The sequence below is a fragment of the Lithobates pipiens genome, unplaced genomic scaffold (genome assembly GCF_037356315.1).
Source record: "Lithobates pipiens isolate NorthernLeopardFrog02 unplaced genomic scaffold, aLitPip1_a1.2 Scaffold_23, whole genome shotgun sequence".
Taxonomy (NCBI): Eukaryota; Metazoa; Chordata; class Amphibia; order Anura; family Ranidae; genus Lithobates; species Lithobates pipiens.
Window position 1 is genome coordinate 234,187,324 of NW_027507785.1, and position 20,493 is coordinate 234,207,816.

The window sequence follows — 20,493 nt, forward strand, 5'->3', positions numbered from 1 at the left end:
CGTCCCGTCGGAAGTTCGTCCATCACTACTCAGGAATCAGGTACAGGAAACAGAGTCCAGGACAGGGCAGGAAGCAAATCAGGAACAGGTTTCTGGCAACGGATCAGATCAGGCAGGGACAAGGCTTGCAGGAAGGAATTCTGAAGCAATGAGCCTCAGTGAAGGGCGGGCTTATATACTTCCAAGCAATTCCACATCAGGTGCAGCTAGATCACTAGAATGTCCATTTGCTGGGAGACACCCGCTGGTGACCACCAGAACTGCAACCTTTGATGGCGAAAGAAACAGGTACACCAGCAGGCGATCCAAGCAATAACACTGTTCCTGACAGACTGAATCTGCAATGGGCAAGCAGCTGGGTGTGAAGAAATCAACTGTGGGAGCAATAATTAGAAAATGGAAGACATACAAGACCACTGATAATCTCCCTCGATCTGGGGCTCCACACAAGATCTCACCCCGTGGGGTCAAAATGATCACAAGAACGGTGAGCAAAAATCCCAGAACCACACAGGGGGACCTAGTGAATGACCTGCAGAGAGCTGGGACCAACGTAACAAAGGCTACCATCAGTAACACACTACGCTGCCAGGGACTCAGATCCTGCAGTGCAAGACGTGTCCCCCTGCTTAAGCCAGTACATGTCCGGGCCAGTCTGAGGTTTGCTAGAGAGCATTTGGATGATCCAAAAGAGGATTGGGAAAATGTCATATGGTCAGATGAAACTAGCCAGTCTCCAGATCTCAACCCCATAGAAAACCTTTGGAGGGAGTTGAAAGTTCATGTTGCCCAGCGACAACCCCAAAACATCACTACTCTAGAGGAGATCTGCATGGAGAAATGGGCCAACATACCAGCAACAGTGTGTGACAACCTTGTGAAGACTAACAGAAAACGTTTGACCTCTGTCATTGCCAACAAAGGATATATAACAAAGTATTGAGATGAACTTTTGATATTGACAAAATACTTATTTTCCACCTTAATTTGCAAATAAATTCTTTCAAAAATCAGACACTGTGATTGTCTGGATTTGTTTCCACATTTTGTCTCTCATAGTTGAGGTATACCTATGATGACAATTACAGGCCTCTCATCTTTTTAAGTGGGAGAACTTGCACACTTGGTGGCTGACTAAATACTTTTTTGCCCCACTGTATATCATCCTACCTGGAAGGCTTACATCTCCATGTGTGAGGAGAAAGGAAGGCATCCGCGCTTCTTTTCCATATCCAGGATCCTGCTGTTTCTTCAGCAAGGAGTAGACCAGAAATTGGCATTAAGCACAATTAAGGGGAAAATTTCAGCCTTGGCTGTATTTTTTCAGCCACCCCTGGTGTCTCACTCATTAGTGAGTACCTTTGTTCAGGGGGTGCAACGTGTAGTCCCTCCAGTGCGTCCACCGTTACCCCCGTGGTATTTGAACCTGGTATTATCGGCACTTCAAAAACCGCTGTTTGAAAATATCAGGGAGGTTCCCCTGTTGACTCTTTCCCAGAAAGTGGTCTTTCTAGTGGCCATCACATCGGCCAGGAGGGTTTCGGAACTGGCAGTTTTGTCCTGCAAGTCTCCTTATCTGGTTATCCACAAGGATAAGGTGGTATTTGCATCCGCAACCGTCTTTTCTGACGAAAGTGGTCTCGGCTTTACATATCAATGAGGACATTGTGTTACCAGCTCTGTGTCATAAGCCGAAACACCCTAAGGAGGTGGCCCTTCATGTTCTGGACGTGGTTCGGGCTCTTAAGGTGTATTTGTCTGCCAATGCTCTCTTTCGGAAGTCAGACTCATTGTTTGTTTTGGTGGTTGGTCCAAAGAAAGGCATGGGGGTCTCATCAGCCACCATTTCCAGGTGGATCAGACAGATTGTAGTGCAAGCCTACGCCTTGAAGGGGCAGGGACCCCCCCTTCCAGTCACGGCGCACTCCACAAGGGCAATTGGAACGTCTTGGGCCATCCGACACCAAGCATCTGTTGCACAGGTGTGTAAAGCGGCAACCTGGTCGTCTGTCCACACGTTTATCAAGTTCTACAAAGTCGACGTCAGTGCATCGGCTGATGCCTTGTTTTGCCTTCAAAGTTTTGCAGGCGGCCGTATAGTTGCAATTGAATATGCAATATATTTTCTTTTTTCCTGTTTTTTCGATAAAAACGCAGTACCCTTAAGTTAATGCGCGGTTACATTACATTCCGCAGTTTTTGGTGCGGTTGTGGGTAGCCACTCCTGTTGAGGGTACCCTGGTTTTGTGGTGGATTTCTCCACGCACTGTTTTTTTTTGTGGGTAAAGTTTCACTAGTTCCCACTTGCCATGGTGGATGAAGTTTCTATGCTGTTTACCCACCCCTCGTTTGGCATTGCTTGGGGACATCCCAATGGCTAATAGAGGAGCTGTGTCGGTCGGTGAATAGAAGAGAAAATAGGATTTTCCTTTCTTACAGCAGGGGACACAGAGCTGTAGTACTTACTACGTGGGTTATATTGGAATATCAGGTGCCTGACACTGGCACGCCCCTTAGGCTGCTTTCACACTGCAGCGGGAGCGGCGTCGGCGGTAAAGGGCCGCTATTTTTAGCGGCGCTTTACCGTCGTTTTAGCGGCGGTGTGCGGGCGCTAGCGGGGTGGTTTTAACCCCCGCTAGCGGCCGAAAAGGGGTTAAACCCGCCCGCAAAGCGCCGCTGCAGCGGCGCTTTGCCAGCGGTATTGCCGCGGTGTCCCATTGATTGCAATGGGTAGGAGCGGTTTAGGAGTGGTAAATACACCGCTCCTTCACCGCTGCAAAGATGCGGCTAGCAGGACTTTTTTCACCGTCCTGCCAGCGCATCGCTCCAGTGTGAAAGCCCTCCGGCTTTCACACTGGAGTTAAAGGGGCCGGTTTTTTTCAGGCGTTACACAGGCGCTATTTTTAGCGCCGTAACGCCTGAATACAGCCCCAGTGTGAAAGCAGCCTTAAGGCGTGAACTTCCCCATATAACCCCTCCCATTACTGGGAGTCCTCAGTTTTTTCGCCAGTGTCTAAGGTGTTGGGCATATGTAAGGATGTGTGTACTGAGCTCCACGGGCAGTAATCCTTTGATGAGAACCAGCCATCCTGACCGGATCCGTTCTGATGTCTCCGGAATGGATTAAATAAACGGTACCCGGGCCTCGTCATCCGAAGACATCTCTGACAAACCCTGCTGCGAGGACAGGTAGGGGAGATAATTTCTCCTTCCATGTATTGTGTTGTCATGTCATATCTATGTGTCACCACTGGAGGCTGTATTGAGCACTCACCATTCTGACACTGGAAACAGCAGAAGCTCCACTCTCCTCTCCGTTCAAGCCAGCTCAGACCCTCAGGTATGAAGGGGGGTCTGATCACTTCCTGGGCCCCCAGATTGGCGATTTTAATCTATTTGAATGCCAGCCAGCTGCCTCTTTTTCTTTAAAAAAAAGAAAAAGGAAAAAAGTTATTTTTGGCCAAGTCGCAGCCGCTTTACCCCCCCCCCCCCCCCCGCCGCCGCTCGCAATGATGCAGGTGCTCACGCGGGAGATTCGCTTCCCTGTTTGAAACAGGAAGGGGGGCGTTTTTGCGCTGGGGTCGTGGCCAATCGGTGTCAGACGCCGGCCACACGTGTAGGAAGTAGTTAGAGGTCTGCAAGAAAAGCTACTGTCTGGCGGTGGAGGGACAGAGCAGAGTGGTTGCTGGTCAGGTTTGGTGACACAGGCATTTTCCTTTTTCCTGTGTAGCTAGGATTAATAGCAGTTATTGTACTGTACTATAGCCTAGCAAGTGAAACATTCTTTTGCTGGTACTGCCTCTGCTTTGTACTGTAAGCTATGAGTGACAAATGGACCAGGAACCCCTCTAAGGGTTCTAAGAGGTTAATGGTATACAACAAACTAAAAACCCTTCCAAAAGAATGTCTTCCTCCCCGAGAGGTAAAAAGAAAAGTACGGCCAGTCAGATGAAGCCGTCAAGGGTAGAACACTTCTCTCCCTGTGTATTTCATACAAACAGGTTTTTCTTCTACCATTTAAAAGATTATTGCTATGATGTCTCTCCATAGTAGGACTAAACATAGCAGATTCCCATCTAGTCCTCTGAGCCCTTTTGTTGAGGTGTAGGAGGCTGGGGATCAGGTAGATCTTCCCAAATATTTATTTTTCCTCTTCAGAGGATCCTAACAGGGAGGGAGTAGCCGCACAAGTGAGGTGTTTGTCTACCCCCTTACTTAACCCTTTTGTTGCCTGTCACAGGCTCTTGAGGCATCTACCTCTAATGGGGTTCATTTAAACCTCCCCCACCTGGGGATGTTTTTTTTCTATTCATGCATAACTTATGTATTCTGAATGGGAACATTTCTATGAAAGAAATGGGAGGTTCCAGCTATTATTGCTGCAATCACCTCAGTGAGCAGAGTCTCACATGTCCAGTGGATAATGCACTGATGTTAAAGGATCCAGCAAGTTAAGGTTGGATTTTCCTTTTAAAGACAAGATGTCTTTTGCAGTTCTGGCTGCAATTGGAGTATCTCAGTCCATTAACCCTTTAACGTCTGCTCCACTATTGTGATGGAGCACATTTTGAGTTGTGCCAATGCATTTTAATGTGGACTCCAAGGGGTTAAGGAACAGGTGTGAGATACCTGAAAGCTCTGCCTGATCAGCAGGCCCGGCAAGGGGCTGGTGTATTTGACGCACTGTGTCTCACAGATGCTATAAAGGACTCGATTGTTTAAGCCCTATGGCTTATACTTGGACTATTGCATTTTTGCAGAGGTCCATGGCTGAGATATTGGTCAGCCGAAGCACCACGTAAAAACCCTTAGCCAGTCTGTGTCCCTTCCTGGGGTATGACTATTTAGAGTGGATAAGTACATCCAAAGGGGGTAAAGCTCTCTTTACCAATAAAGGAGGTTCAAACAGTTCTCCTTTATCATGCAGCCTCTCCTAATGCCTGGGGTATCTGCCTTTAGGCGGTCTCAACAGGGGCAGCACCAGGATCTTGGGACAGAAAGCCCATGAAGCAGAATGCTAAGGCCTTCTCATGAAGGAGCACCCCCACTCGTTTGAGTGAGGGGCAAGGTCCTGCAATTCTCAAAGTCTGGCAGGAACAATGTTAAGAGCAGAGTGATTTCTGCAATTTTTTTCTCTAGGTTACATCTAGGGTTTCAAGAGCCCGGATGGACCAGTCGGCTTTCGATCTGAGGGTCCGGGTCCTGTTTGGGTGCTGCCTGTGGGGTCCTTGGGGCTGCTGATGCAGCAGTCTTTATGCAAGAGTGTCCGTCTCCTCAAAGAATGTTCCTAAGGTTCCAGAGAAAAAAAAAGAAAAAAGAGAAAGAAAGAAGAGAAGTGTCTCTTTCTGGTCTCTGGATCAGCTGTTATCCCAGTCGGTGATATCAGAGATTCCCTTAGTGGAACAGGGGTTTTTGGCTCAAACCTTTTAAGGTCCCAGAGCCATGCAGAGAGGTAAGACCCACTCTAGATCTTGGAGATCTGAATCGGCACTTAAACATCTGATCTTTTCATAATTCGATCTGCTGTGTCCATCCTGCAAGGAGGGGAGTTGCATAGCTCCATGTGCCAAAGTTTCCTGCTTACCAGAAATCTCTGCGGTTTGAAATCGTGGCACTGCCATTCGGCTTAGCCACAGCACTACGAGTGTTCTGAAAGATTCTGGCACCTCCTTTAGCCAGGTTAAAAGCTCAAGGCATTGCGGTCCTAGCCTATTAGAAGATCTACTTTGAATAGATCATTCAGTCTCAGGTCTAAAACCAGAGTCTGATCTCAGCTGTAGATAGCTGAAATCTCTAGGTTGGATTCTCAGCCTAGGAAGATTCTCCTTAAAACTTTCAAGGAGGTTACTTGGGGGCTGTTTATAGATACCATACAGAAGAAGGTATTCTTACCCCAGACGTGAATCAGTTCCATTGTAGGACTAATTCAACTTATCAGGAAAGGAAAATTCCTTAATTTTGGCTGCAGAAGATTTTTAGTGGAAATGGTGGCCTCCTTCAAGGCTGTCCCTTACGCGTGGTTTTATTCAAAGACTGCTTCAAGACACCATCCTGTTGGTCTGGAATAAAGACGATTCAGGCCTTGTTTGTTTCCAACATAGTCAGAGCCTAAATTGGTGGTTGTTAGTGATGGACGAACTTCCGACGGGACGTTTCGCGAACGCGAAACGCGAACGGGCACAAACGTTCGCGAAAACGACCGTTCGCCGCGGGCTCCATTGACTTCAATGGGAGGCGAATTTCGCAAACCTTTAGGTCGAATTTGCGGCCACGGGGTAATTATTAGGGGGTAGCACGTAGTCCCACCACCTGGACAATAGCATAATACATGTATGAGGTGAATTTGGGATCGATAACTACAAGCATTTTTTTTTTATTTGGGAAATTGTTCTGACAATTCAGGACTATGGAGCTAATGAAGGCAATGGAGGAGAGGGAAGGTCAGGGACCAGGGTAGGCAAACAAGAGGGTGCAGGAGATACAGAGCACTGACAGCAGCACCGTAATACAGAGCACTGACATCAGCACCGTGACATACAGCGCTGACAGCAGCTCCGTGACATACAGCGCTGACAGCAGCTCCGTGACATACAGCGCTGACAGCAGCTCCGTGACATACAGCGCTGACAGCAGCTCCGTGACATACAGCGCTGACAGCAGCTCCGTGACATACAGCGCTGACAGCAGCTCCGTGACATACAGCGCTGACAGCAGCACCGTGACATACAGCGCTGACAGCAGCTCCGTGACATACAGCGCTGACAGCAGCTCCGTGACATACAGCGCTGACAGCAGCTCCGTGACATACAGCGCTGACAGCAGCTCCGTGACATACAGCGCTGACAGCAGCTCCGTGACATACAGCGCTGACAGCAGCACCGTGACATACAGCGCTGACAGCAGCTCCGTGACATACAGCGCTGACAGCAGCTCCGTGACATACAGCGCTGACAGCAGCTCCGTGACATACAGCGCTGACAGCAGCTCCGTGACATACAGCGCTGACAGCAGCTCCGTGACATACAGCGCTGACAGCAGCTCCGTGACATACAGCGCTGACAGCAGCTCCGTGACATACAGCGCTGACAGCAGCTCCGTGACATACAGCGCTGACAGCAGCTCCGTGACATACAGCGCTGACAGCAGCTCCGTGACATACAGCGCTGACAGCAGCTCCGTGACATACAGCGCTGACAGCAGCTCCGTGACATACAGCGCTGACAGCAGCACCGTAAGCAGCCCCAGGAGGAAGTCAGCACAGCACAGGGATGGTGTGATCCCCTCATAATAAGAACCCCCAGGAGGAAGTCAGCACAGCACAGGGATGGTGGGAGCCCCTCATAATAAGAACACCCAGGAGGAAGTCAGCACAGCACAGGGATGGTGGGAACCCCTCATAATAAGCAGCCCCAGTAGAAATATGACACCGCTCAACCTCTTCAAAGAGGAGGGTAGGGGCATATAGTACGGTGTGCTTTTTTGGGTCAGGGAAGTGAGCCAAATGAATTAAGAAGGTCTGTGTGCTTGATTCCAAAAATTGTTTATAGACATATACATGGTCTACTGATCACATGTGTTGAATTCCTCCGAGATCCATGCCTCATTCATTTTTAGAAATGTGAGGTAGTTAACACTGTGGTGAGCTAGGCGAGTACGCTTATCGGTCACAATCCCCCCTGCTGCGCTGAACGTCCTTTCGGACAGGACACTGGATGAGGGGCAAGCCAACAGTTCGATTGCAAATTGGGCAAGCTCTGGCCAGAGGTCAAGCCTGCCCACCCAGTAGTCTAGGGGTTCATCACTCCTCAGAGCGTCCACATCGGCCGTTAACCCAATGTAGTCGGACACCTGACGGTCTAGGCGTTCCCTGATGCTGGATCCGGATGACACCTGTCGATGGGTCGGCTGAAAGAATGACCTCATATCCGAAGTCACCAACACATCTTCAAACCGGCCTCTTCTTGCAGGCGCTGTTGGATTGGTACCCGCAAATCCTTCTCTGGGAGTGGGAATTGCTCCTCTGCCAGCGCACGCAAAAGCAGAATGCAGCATTTCTCGAAGCAAGGCCTGGAAGTGCTGCATTCTGACAGCCCTCTGCGACGGCGGTAACATTTCCGCCATTTTGTGTTTGTACCGGGGGTCTAAGTACGTTGCCACCCAGTACTGGTCCTTGACCCTCATGCTTTTTATACGGGGGTCCCTATTAAAACACTGGAGCATGAAGGCCCCCATTTGCACTAAAGTGGAAGCGGTGTGGTGGCCTGGCTCCTGCTCATCATCCAGGATAATGTCGTCCTCTTCATTCTCCTCTCCCCATCCTCGCACAACAGGGATCCCAGAAAGGTTTAAAGCATGCTCTTCTTGCTCCTGCTCATCCGCCCCGGCACCATCCTCCTCTGACTCCTCATCAGACTCCTGTTGTTGACTTGTCTCAGATAGAGTAGCCCCCCCTGGGAATTCATCCAGCATTGCGACTTCCTCATCTTCCCGCTCCTGCTCCTCCACAGCCTGATCAATGACACGACGCAATGCACGCTCCAGAAAGAAGGCATAAGGTACCATGTCACTGATGGCGCCATGGCTGCGACTGACCAGTTTGGTGATCTCCTCAAATGGCCGCAGAAGTCTGCATGTGTCGCGCATGAGCAGCCACTGGCGCGGTGAAAAAAAACCCAGCTCCCCAGAACCGTTTCTTTCGCAGAGTTCATACAGGTAGACGTTAACTGCACGTTTCTGCTGGAGCAGCCTATCAAGCATATAGAAGGTTGAGTTCCATCGCGTCGGGCAATCGCAAATAAGACGTCTGACCGGCAGATGGTGTCGCCGCTGAATGTCAGCAAGGCGAGCCATGGCCGTGTAAGATCTTCTGAAATGGGCCGAGATTTTCCTTGCCTGCCGCAAGATGTCCTGGACCCCAGGGTATTTGACAAGGAATCGCTGCACGACCAAGTTTAAGACGTGTGCCATGCACGGCACGTGCGTGATTTTGCCCTGTTTCAATGCGCTAAGCAGATTGGCACCGTTGTCACACACCACTTTACCAACTGTCAAATTGAGCGGTGTTAGCCACTCATCTGCCTGTGAACGCAAAGCTGAAAGGAGTGCCGGGCCAGTGTGGCTCTTTGCTTCCAGGCACAACAGACGCAGCACGGCATGGCAACGTCTCACCTGGCATGTGGAATAGGTTCTGGGGAGCTTGGGCGGTGCAGTGGAAGAGACGCTAGCAGCGGAAAAGGAGGAGGCAGCTGAGGAGGAGAGGGAGGAGGATGGAGTAGGAGGAGGAGAAGAAGAGTCAGGCCTGCATGCAATCCGTGGCGGTAAAACCAAATCTACACGGGTGCCACGGGTTACATGCTTGACGGCCGTCAGAAGGTTCACCCAGTGGGCAGTAAAACTGATATACCTTCCCTGCCCGTGTTTGCTAGACCACGTGTCTGTGGTCAGATGTATCTTGGCACCGACACTGTGTGCCAGAGATACATTCACTTGCCGCTGAACATGGCCATATAGCTCTGGGATGCCCTTCTCTGAGAAATACTTCCTTCCTGGGACCTTCCATTGTGGTGTTCCAATGGCCACAAATTTGCGAAAGGCCTCCGAGTCCACCAGTTTATATGGCAGTAGTTGGCGGGCTATGAGTTCTGACAAGCCAGCCGCCAACCGTTGGGCAAGAGGGTTATCCGGCGTCATCATTTTTTTACGCTCAAACATTAGGCCCACGGAAGCCTGCCTTTTTGCAGAAAAATGTGAGCTTGGCGTGATGGAAGGTGGAGTGGAGGACAATTGTGAGGAGAGAGGAGAAGGAGAAGTAGAAGACGAGGCTGGACGGTGAGAGCCTGCAGTGTGGCTTTGTGTGTTCCGTTGCTCCCACTGGGCTCGGTGATGGCTGCTCATGTGCCTTCTTAAGGCGGTCGTCCCTAGGTGAGTATTGGGCTTACCGCGACTAACGCGTTGACTGCAAAGATTGCAGATGGCAACGCTATTGTCAGCAGCGGACACGTTAAAAAAAGCCCACACTGCGGAGCCATGTGCCGGTGTCCTGGGAGCGCCAGATGTGACCGTACATGGTCGATGACTCGCTCCTGATACATTTGCAGTCTGCTTTGTCCCTGCTGTGCAATGTAAGTCATTGCTGCTTCTCCTCCCTATCTGCTGGTCCATATCTCCCTCTGAACTCCCCTCCTCTTCCTCTCTTGTGGGCACCCACGTGACATCACTAGACACGTCATCATCAACGTCACCTTCCCCACCGCTATAAGTAGAGTAGGCAGCAACACCGGGGACCAACCTCCTCCTTGGGCTGATCTGGGTACTGGCGTCAGACTGCTGAGTAGCGCTTGTTGCTACCTCCTCTTCCTGATCCAATACCAAGAGTGGCTGCGCATCAGAAATGTCCTCTTGATATGGATCGGAAAATAATTCCAGTGACTCAAGCGGAAGGTATGTGGTGGTGGTGGTGGTGGTCGTGTTGTTGGTGGTAGTGTCTTTGGGGGTGCACATAGCAGAGAGTGAAGAAGAGGGTGCAGATCGAGAGGATGAGGAGGGTGCAGAAGAGTAAGGCTGAGCGAGCCACTCAACCAAGTCTGGTGCATCCTTTAAAGTAATTGAACGCACCTTCTGCAACTTCCCACTTTGGCTCAAGCCTGTTGCTCCTGCCCTACCCCTACCACCCCTGCGGAAGGGCCTGCCTCTTCCTCTGCATGTCATTTTTTAAATGACCCTGTGACAAAACTCTTAGTCCCTATACCGCTGAAGGACTGCTGCAGTATAGGTGAGCGGTCAGCAGTGGTGCACGTCAACCCTATCTATTGTGGACCTATAGCGGTCCTTACAGAACAGCAGACTGTACCGCACTCAAGCCTATGTACCGTAGCACCCTATACCAAGTTACCAGTCCTTATAAGAACTTTTGTGGACCAAGCAGGTTGTGTATTAGTGTTTAGCAGACTGTACGTCAGTCCCTATACCGCTGAAGGACTGCTGCAGTATAGGGCAGCGGTCAGCAGTGGTGCACGTCAACCCTATCTATTGTGGACCTATAGCGGTCCTTACAGAACAGCAGACTGTACCGCACTCAAGCCTATGTACCGTAGCACCCTATACCAAGTTACCAGTCCTTATAAGAACTTTTGTGGACCAAGCAGGTTGTGTATTAGTGTTTAGCAGACTGTACGTCAGTCCCTATACCGCTGAAGGACTGCTGCAGTATAGGGCAGCGGTCAGCAGTGGTGCACGTCAACCCTATCTATTGTGGACCGATAGCGGTCCTTACAGAACAGCAGACTGTACCGCACTCAAGCCTATGTACCGTAGCACCCTATACCAAGTTACCAGTCCTTATAAGAACTTTTGTGGAACAAGCAGGTTGTGTGTTAGTGATTAGCAGACTGTACGTCAGTCCCTATACCAATGAAGGACTGCTGCAGTATAGGGCAGCGGTCAGCAGTAGTGCACGGCAACCCTATGTATTGTGGACCGATAGCGGTCCTTACAGAACAGCAGACTGTAACGCACTCAGGCCTATGTACCGTAGCACCCTATACCAAGTTACCAGTCCTTATAAGAACTTTTGTGGACCAAGCAGGTTGTGTGTTAGTGATTAGCAGACTGTACGTCAGTCCCTATACCAATGAAGGACTGCTGCAGTATAGGGCAGCGGTCAGCAGTAGTGCACGGCAACCCTATGTATTGTGGACCGATAGCGGTCCTTACAGAACAGCAGACTGTAACGCACTCAGGCCTATGTACCGTAGCACCCTATACCAAGTTACCAGTCCTTATAAGAACTTTTGTGGACCAAGCAGGTTGTGTGTTAGTGATTAGCAGACTGTACGTCAGTCCCTATACCAATGAAGGACTGCTGCAGTATAGGGCAGCGGTCAGCAGTAGTGCACGGCAACCCTATGTATTGTGGACCGATAGCGGTCCTTACAGAACAGCAGACTGTAACGCACTCAGGCCTATGTACCATAGCACCCTATACCAAGTTACCAGTCCTTATAAAAACTTTTGTGGACCAAGCAGGTTGTGTGTTAGTGTTTAGCAGACTGTGCGTCAGTCCCTATACCGCTGAAGGACTGCTGCAGTATAGGGCAGCGGTCAGCAGTAGTGCACGGCAACCCTATGTATTGTGGACCGATAGCGGTCCTTACAGAACAGCAGACTGTAACGCACTCAGGCCTATGTACCGTAGCACCCTATACCAAGTTACCAGTCCTTATAAGAACTTTTGTGGACCAAGCAGGTTGTGTGTTAGTGATTAGCAGACTGTACGTCAGTCCCTATACCAATGAAGGACTGCTGCAGTATAGGGCAGCGGTCAGCAGTAGTGCACGGCAACCCTATGTATTGTGGACCGATAGCGGTCCTTACAGAACAGCAGACTGTAACGCACTCAGGCCTATGTACCGTAGCACCCTATACCAAGTTACCAGTCCTTATAAGAACTTTTGTGGACCAAGCAGGTTGTGTGTTAGTGATTAGCAGACTGTACGTCAGTCCCTATACCAATGAAGGACTGCTGCAGTATAGGGCAGCGGTCAGCAGTAGTGCACGGCAACCCTATGTATTGTGGACCGATAGCGGTCCTTACAGAACAGCAGACTGTAACGCACTCAGGCCTATGTACCGTAGCACCCTATACCAAGTTACCAGTCCTTATAAAAACTTTTGTGGACCAAGCAGGTTGTGTGTTAGTGTTTAGCAGACTGTGCGTCAGTCCCTATACCGCTGAAGGACTGCTGCAGTATAGGGCAGCGGTCAGCAGTAGTGCACGGCAACCCTATGTATTGTGGACCGATAGCGGTCCTTACAGAACAGCAGACTGTAACGCACTCAGGCCTATGTACCGTAGCACCCTATACCAAGTTACCAGTCCTTATAAGAACTTTTGTGGAACAAGCAGGTTGTGTGTTAGTGATTAGCAGACTGTACGTCAGTCCCTATACCAATGAAGGACTGCTGCAGTATAGGGCAGCGGTCAGCAGTAGTGCACGGCAACCCTATGTATTGTGGACCGATAGCGGTCCTTACAGAACAGCAGACTGTAACGCACTCAGGCCTATGTACCGTAGCACCCTATACCAAGTTACCAGTCCTTATAAGAACTTTTGTGGAACAAGCAGGTTGTGTGTTAGTGATTAGCAGACTGTACGTCAGTCCCTATACCAATGAAGGACTGCTGCAGTATAGGGCAGCGGTCAGCAGTAGTGCACGGCAACCCTATGTATTGTGGACCGATAGCGGTCCTTACAGAACAGCAGACTGTAACGCACTCAGGCCTATGTACCGTAGCACCCTATACCAAGTTACCAGTCCTTATAAGAACTTTTGTGGACCAAGCAGGTTGTGTGTTAGTGATTAGCAGACTGTACGTCAGTCCCTATACCAATGAAGGACTGCTGCAGTATAGGGCAGCGGTCAGCAGTAGTGCACGGCAACCCTATGTATTGTGGACCGATAGCGGTCCTTACAGAACAGCAGACTGTAACGCACTCAGGCCTATGTACCGTAGCACCCTATACCAAGTTACCAGTCCTTATAAGAACTTTTGTGGACCAAGCAGGTTGTGTGTTAGTGATTAGCAGACTGTACGTCAGTCCCTATACCAATGAAGGACTGCTGCAGTATAGGGCAGCGGTCAGCAGTAGTGCACGGCAACCCTATGTATTGTGGACCGATAGCGGTCCTTACAGAACAGCAGACTGTACTGCACTCAGGCCTATGTACCGTAGCACCCTATACCAAGTTACCAGTCCTTATAAAAACTTTTGTGGACCAAGCAGGTTGTGTGTTAGTGTTTAGCAGACTGTGCGTCAGTCCCTATACCGCTGAAGGACTGCTGCAGTATAGGGCAGCGGTCAGCAGTAGTGCACGGCAACCCTATGTATTGTGGACCGATAGCGGTCCTTACAGAACAGCAGACTGTACTGCACTCAGGCCTATGTACCGTAGCACCCTATACCAAGTTACCAGTCCTTATAAAAACTTTTGTGGACCAAGCAGGTTGTGTGTTAGTGTTTAGCAGACTGTGCGTCAGTCCCTATACCGCTGAAGGACTGCTGCAGTATAGGGCAGCGGTCAGCAGTAGTGCACGGCAACCCTATGTATTGTGGACCGATAGCGGTCCTTACAGAACAGCAGACTGTAACGCACTCAGGCCTATGTACCGTAGCACCCTATACCAAGTTACCAGTCCTTATAAGAACTTTTGTGGACCAAGCAGGTTGTGTGTTAGTGATTAGCAGACTGTACGTCAGTCCCTATACCAATGAAGGACTGCTGCAGTATAGGGCAGCGGTCAGCAGTAGTGCACGGCAACCCTATGTATTGTGGACCGATAGCGGTCCTTACAGAACAGCAGACTGTAACGCACTCAGGCCTATGTACCGTAGCACCCTATACCAAGTTACCAGTCCTTATAAGAACTTTTGTGGACCAAGCAGGTTGTGTGTTAGTGATTAGCAGACTGTACGTCAGTCCCTATACCAATGAAGGACTGCTGCAGTATAGGGCAGCGGTCAGCAGTAGTGCACGGCAACCCTATGTATTGTGGACCGATAGCGGTCCTTACAGAACAGCAGACTGTAACGCACTCAGGCCTATGTACCGTAGCACCCTATACCAAGTTACCAGTCCTTATAAGAACTTTTGTGGACCAAGCAGGTTGTGTGTTAGTGATTAGCAGACTGTACGTCAGTCCCTATACCAATGAAGGACTGCTGCAGTATAGGGCAGCGGTCAGCAGTAGTGCACGGCAACCCTATGTATTGTGGACCGATAGCGGTCCTTACAGAACAGCAGACTGTACCGCACCCAAGCCTATGTACCGTAGCACCCTAGACAGACCAAGTTACCAGTCCTGATAAAGAGCTTTGTGGAACAAGTGAGTTGTGAATGATTAGCAGACTGCAGCAGAAGGGCAGCAGTCAAGTATAATATTCTTTCTATATTTGGAAGAAAGAATATTATACGTGTACAAGCCTATTACCGTACCACTGATACCAGTCCTGAAAAGAACCTTTGTGGAACTAATAGTAACAGCAAGTCTTTAAAATTATCCTCACTGCCTGACACACTGCTTCCTGCCTGTCCCTATACAAATTGGCAAAAAAGAGTAGGCTGGAACGATTAGCTGGAACAGCTCTTTTGTGGACCTGATAGTAACAGCTAATGATGATGATGATGATGATGATGAAGAAAGACTAATCTGGCTGAGCTGTCCCTAAAATAGCAGCATACAGCGCTCTGTCCCTTTATCTAAACTGACAAAAGAAACTCAGGCTGCTGACCTAACACCTATACCAGTCCTGAAAAGAACTTTTGTGTACCAAATAGCTAGCGTTTTCTCTGTCCCTACTCCACACAGGATCCTTTCCCTACAGTGACAGAAGAAAGAATGTAAAATGGCCACCGGATCGGGTGTATTTATAGGTTAGGGGGAATGTCCAAGTGTCCATGAGCTGTCATGTCTCAATTGGTTGTCCTGTAACACATGATAAACGTGTCACGAAAGGTTAAAGTTCTTGTATACATTAAACACGTAAGTCCGCCGGGGCGAACGACGGAAAAAGGCGTTCGAACCCGCGGACGGCGAAAGTCGGAAATTCGCCGCGAAACGACCGCCGGGCGAACCGTTCGGCCATCACTAGTGGTTGTTATCCAGCAGGAGGGAAAATCTTTATCCTGCAAGGTGTTAACAACAGATGCCAGCCTTCTAGGCTGGGGAGCAGCCCTGAAAGAAGATTCTGTCCAGGGGAGATGGTCCAGGTTAGAGGACATTGCCTATCAACTTTGTTGGAAGTTTTAAGCAGTACATCTGGCCATAGAATCTTGGTGGTCAGATTACGGGACTGTCCTGACAGGATTCAGTCTGACAGAGCTACGACGGTGGCTTACATCGATCACCAGGGAGGCATGAGAAGTCATGCAGCCCAAAAAGAGGTGAATAATGTTCTAGCTTTGGCAGAATACAACACTCCTTGTCTATCGACAATTTTAATATTTCAGGCGTACTACTTGAGACGCCAACAATTATTTCCGGGAGAATGATCTCTTCACCCTGACATCTTTCTAGCAGTATGTCAGATGGGGTATTCCGGACATGGACCTATTCGCGTCCAGATTCATTAGTAAGGTCAACAATTTTATGTCAAACAAGGGTTCCGCTAGAAGGCGGAACAGACGCATAAGTCTTCCCAGGGGATCGGTTCTCTCTAATCTATGCATTTCCTCCAGCTCTGCTACTTCCACGCCTTTTCCGCAGGATTAAGCAGGAACAGAAGGAGATGATTCTGGTGGCCCCAGCAGGTCCCAGAAGATCTTAATTTATCGAGATTATAAAGAGGGCAGTAGAAGTCCTTTGGACTCTGCCATTATAGCCAGACCTTCTTGCACAGGGTCCGGTATTTCATTCTACTTTACAGACAAGGAGTTTAACAGGTTTGACTGTTGAATCCCACTCTATAAAAGATTGTGGGTGATCTCCTTCAGTAGTGTCTACTTTGACTAATGCCAGGAAGCCGGCTTCCAGAATCACTTACTATAGAATCTGGAAGGCATAGGTTTCTTGGTATGGATCCAGGGGTTGGCACCTCATGAAGTATGTCAATAGGCAGGATTCCTGCCTATGGGATGTGAAATGAAGCTGGCCTTGACTTTTATCAAGAGCCAGATCCAGGCTGTGTCAATGTCTTTTCCTATGGCCTCTTGCTTCCCACTCTTGGTGCGTAGCTTATTCAGGGGGTAACGCAGTTTATTCCCCCTATCAAGGCACCTCTAAATCCTTGGCCCACGTACACACGGTCGGAGATTTTGCCAACCAAATCCGTCGGATTTTGCCCGTCGGATTTAGTCCGACGGATTGTGTCCGAAACTGTTGCATACACACGGTCGGGCCAAGTTGCCGAAAAATCCGATCTTTCAGAATATTCAGTAATTCAGTAATTTCGTTACGATGGGACTACATTCAGGCTACATTCAGGCTAGTAGCCAATAGCTTTGATGTAGGAATTTGATCTGAGCATGCGTGGCACTTGGTCCGATGAAAATGCTCTACACATGATCGGATTAGGCCTGTCCGGCCCAGTTGGTCGGGAAATATTTCCAACATGTTGGAAAATTGGGTCAGACGGAGATTCGGAAGGAATCAGTCCGATGCATACCACACACAGTCGGATTATCTGATGACACGGTCCGATAAGACTCATTCCGACAGATTCTCCGACCGTGTGTACAAGGGCTTAGGGTTTAAAATTGGTCTTGTCGGCTTTTTTAAATCAGCCATTTGACCCTTAAGAGAAATTCTCTTGGTTCTTTGACAAGAAAGATAATCTTTTTTGCTTGCCATTTCTTCTGCTAGAAGAGTATTGGAACTAACGGCTCTGTCTTGTAAGAGCCATATTTCATCATGCATAAGGACGAGGTGGTTTGATGGCCTCATCCTGAATTTTTACCAAAAGTAGTAACAGGTTTTCATTTAAACCAAGATATTATTCTTCCTTGTTTCTCCCCAGAAGCCTTAATCTGGGGAAGAGAAAGCACTATAGTCTCTTGATGTAGTAAGAGCGATCAGAATCTATTTAAGGGCGACCGCTCAGGTTCGCAAAACACAGATTTTGTTTGTACTGCCAGAGGGTCCAAGATATGGACAGGCAGCGTCAAGATCCACTATTTTCCAAATGGATTTGTCAAGTGATTGATCAAGCTTCAGTTTAAAGAAGAAAAGTCTTCCTTCTCATATTAAGAGCACATTCATCCAGGGCGATTAGTGCCTCTTGGCTGGTGCATCATCAGGCCTCTATGGCTCAAATCTGTAAGACCGCAACATTGGTCTTTGGTTCAGACGTTTATCCAGTTTTTTCAAATCGATATTAAAGGTCATGAGGAGATTGCCTATGGGCTCAGCATACACTGCAGGCTGCAGTATGAGTCCTCTGGCCTCCTGTTTCCTCGATTCTGTCTCCTCCCCTTCAGTTGCCATTGCTATGGGACATCCCACGTAGTAAGTACTACGACTCTGTGTCCCCTGATGTAAGAAAAGAAAATAGGATTTTTAAAACAGCTTACCTGTAAAATCCTTTTCTTTGATGTACATCAGGGGACACAGAGGTCCCTCCCTTCTTCTTCTTATACACTTTGATTGCTTGGCTACAAAACTGAGGACTCCCAGTAATGAGAGGGGTTATATGGGGGAAGTTCACGCCTTAAGTGGCGTGCCAGTGTCCAGCACCTGATATGCCGATATAACCCACGTAGTCAGTACTACGGCTATGTGTCCCCTGATGTACATCAAAGAAAGGGATTTTACAGGTAAGCTGTTTTAAAAATCCTATTTTTTGTACTCACCGTAAAATCCTTTTCTCTGTAATTCACCAACCGACACAGCACCTGCCCCTCCTTTTTCTCTTTACTTTATACTGCTTGTTGACGTACTGATGACTGCATGGCAGGCTGGAGGGTTGTTGCCCAAGGGACGTCCCCCTGGGTGGAACTAAAGAGTTCTGAGTGTTTTATTACAACTAATGCCTAGTATTCTCCTAGTAATGGGCATAACAACCCAATGGCTAAGAGAGGAGCTGTGTTGGTCGGTGAATTACAGAGAAAAGGGTTTTACGGTGAGTACAAAAAATCCTATTTTTTTGTTCTTCGGTTTTGATATACCTTAATTTGATGTCATAGTTTTGTATTACTGGGTGACTGAAATTATTCTATAATATAATATATAATAATTTATATTTATATATAAATTTCAGTCACCCAGTAATACAAAACTATGACATCAAATTAAGGTATATCAAAACCGAAGAACAAAAAAATAGGATTATATATATATATATATATATATATATATTGTAATACTTGTAAAATAAAATAAAGTACACTTGTACTGAGCAAAGGTACTAACCTTAGATTTTCTATTTTTCAATTATACTTTTCAGTTAGCAAGATACAGTTTATCAGTGGCAGAAATTGTTGTTACTGTCCTGTTAACAAATTATGAGAGGTTACAGAAAAAGAGAACAGCACCAGATTTTCACCATGTTTCACTTATTATTGGAGATGCTGATAACAATGTTGTCTTTAAGCAGAAAATAATGTAAGTAATTTGTTTTTTATTTTAATATAACCAGCTCCAAATAAATATAATTTCTGTGTAATTTTAACCTGCAATTTTGAAGACCTTGTAACTGGTGTGCAATTAGAGTCTGTTATGACAAATATTTAAAACATGATACAATTTAATAACCGTATTGCTTTGTTTCCCTCATTGAGGAAATAAAATAGATTACGATTAGGGCATGTTGCATTCAGCCCACTGCAGTTCTGCCCCCTTCATTTTTGAAGCAGTAGCAGATGCAAATAAAGATGAAGGTATGTATAGGACAGATCTGCTGTTAGTAAAAAAATATATTATTAGTAGACTATAAAATTCTAAGAACTGCATTGATTTTATCTAAAACATTAAAGTGGTTGTAAACCCTTACAAACCACTTTGACCTACAGGTATGCCTAGATTAAGGCTTACCTGTAGGTCCAAGAAATATCTCCTAAACCTACACGGTTTAGGAGATATTTACTAAAAGACAGCGACAGCTGTCTACGGCGCATGCGCTGTAGACAGCGGCGTGCAGGCGCACTATCGCAGTTAGCAGCATGCCACTGCTAACGGCTATATGCCATTAGTGGCGGCTCCTGTGCGCATTCGCGGGAGTGACATCATTGCTGCTCCGGTGCTGTGATACCCGGAAGAAGATGGATGCTCCGAACTACAGGGGACAGCGGTGACATCGCTGGCTCCTGTGTCAGGTAAGTGACACATAATGGGCTACTATACGGTGCATAGTAGCCCGATATGCTTTACCGTTGCAGGGAGACAAAGAGGAAGTAAACTCGTCAGGGTTTACTTCTTCTTTAAGAACCAATAAGTTCCCTTATAAAATAGCTAATGACAACAGGTACCATGAATAAAGGATATGTTCAGTTAGCGTAGTTAGCTGAAGCTTTGTTAACTTTTATATAGGGTGTGTTGGTGTCGTGCTGTTCTTATTAAAATTATTAATCAAGGGAGTATCTATTTATCTCCCTAGTCTGCCTCACTCAGTAGAGGGGTGATCTCAAACAATAAATAAACTATTAAAAAATTTATATTTTCATCAAATGTGCAAACATCTATTAATGTCTATGTTTTGCCATAGAAATATCACCAATTGCAGTGTAAAAGTATTAAGTGTGATTCTAAATCAAGCATAAATCACATAAATTCAAAGTGCAAAGTGCCCCCCGCCCGCAGACCCTGACAACCAATGGCCAGGGTTGTCGGGAAGAGGCCCTTGTCCTCATCAACATGGGGACAAGGTGCTTTGGGGTGGGGGGGCCACACGCCCCCCCTCCCCCAAGGCACCCCCCCATGTTGAGGGCACGCGGCCTGGTACGGCTCAGGAGGGGGGGCGCCCACTCGTCCACACCCCCTTTTCTGGCCGGCCGGGTAGCGTG

At 48.0% G+C, this 20,493-nt stretch overlaps 1 protein-coding gene across 1 annotated transcript in view; it reads left to right on the top strand.

Annotated features, from left to right (window-relative positions):
* HFM1 (helicase for meiosis 1) overlaps positions 1 to 20,493 on the top strand; it is a 397,375-nt gene that overhangs the window by 345,876 nt on the left and 31,006 nt on the right. Inside the window, 1 exon segment of the mRNA XM_077451089.1 lies at positions 18,939 to 19,096. Coding sequence (XP_077307215.1) covers positions 18,939 to 19,096 — 158 coding nt within the window.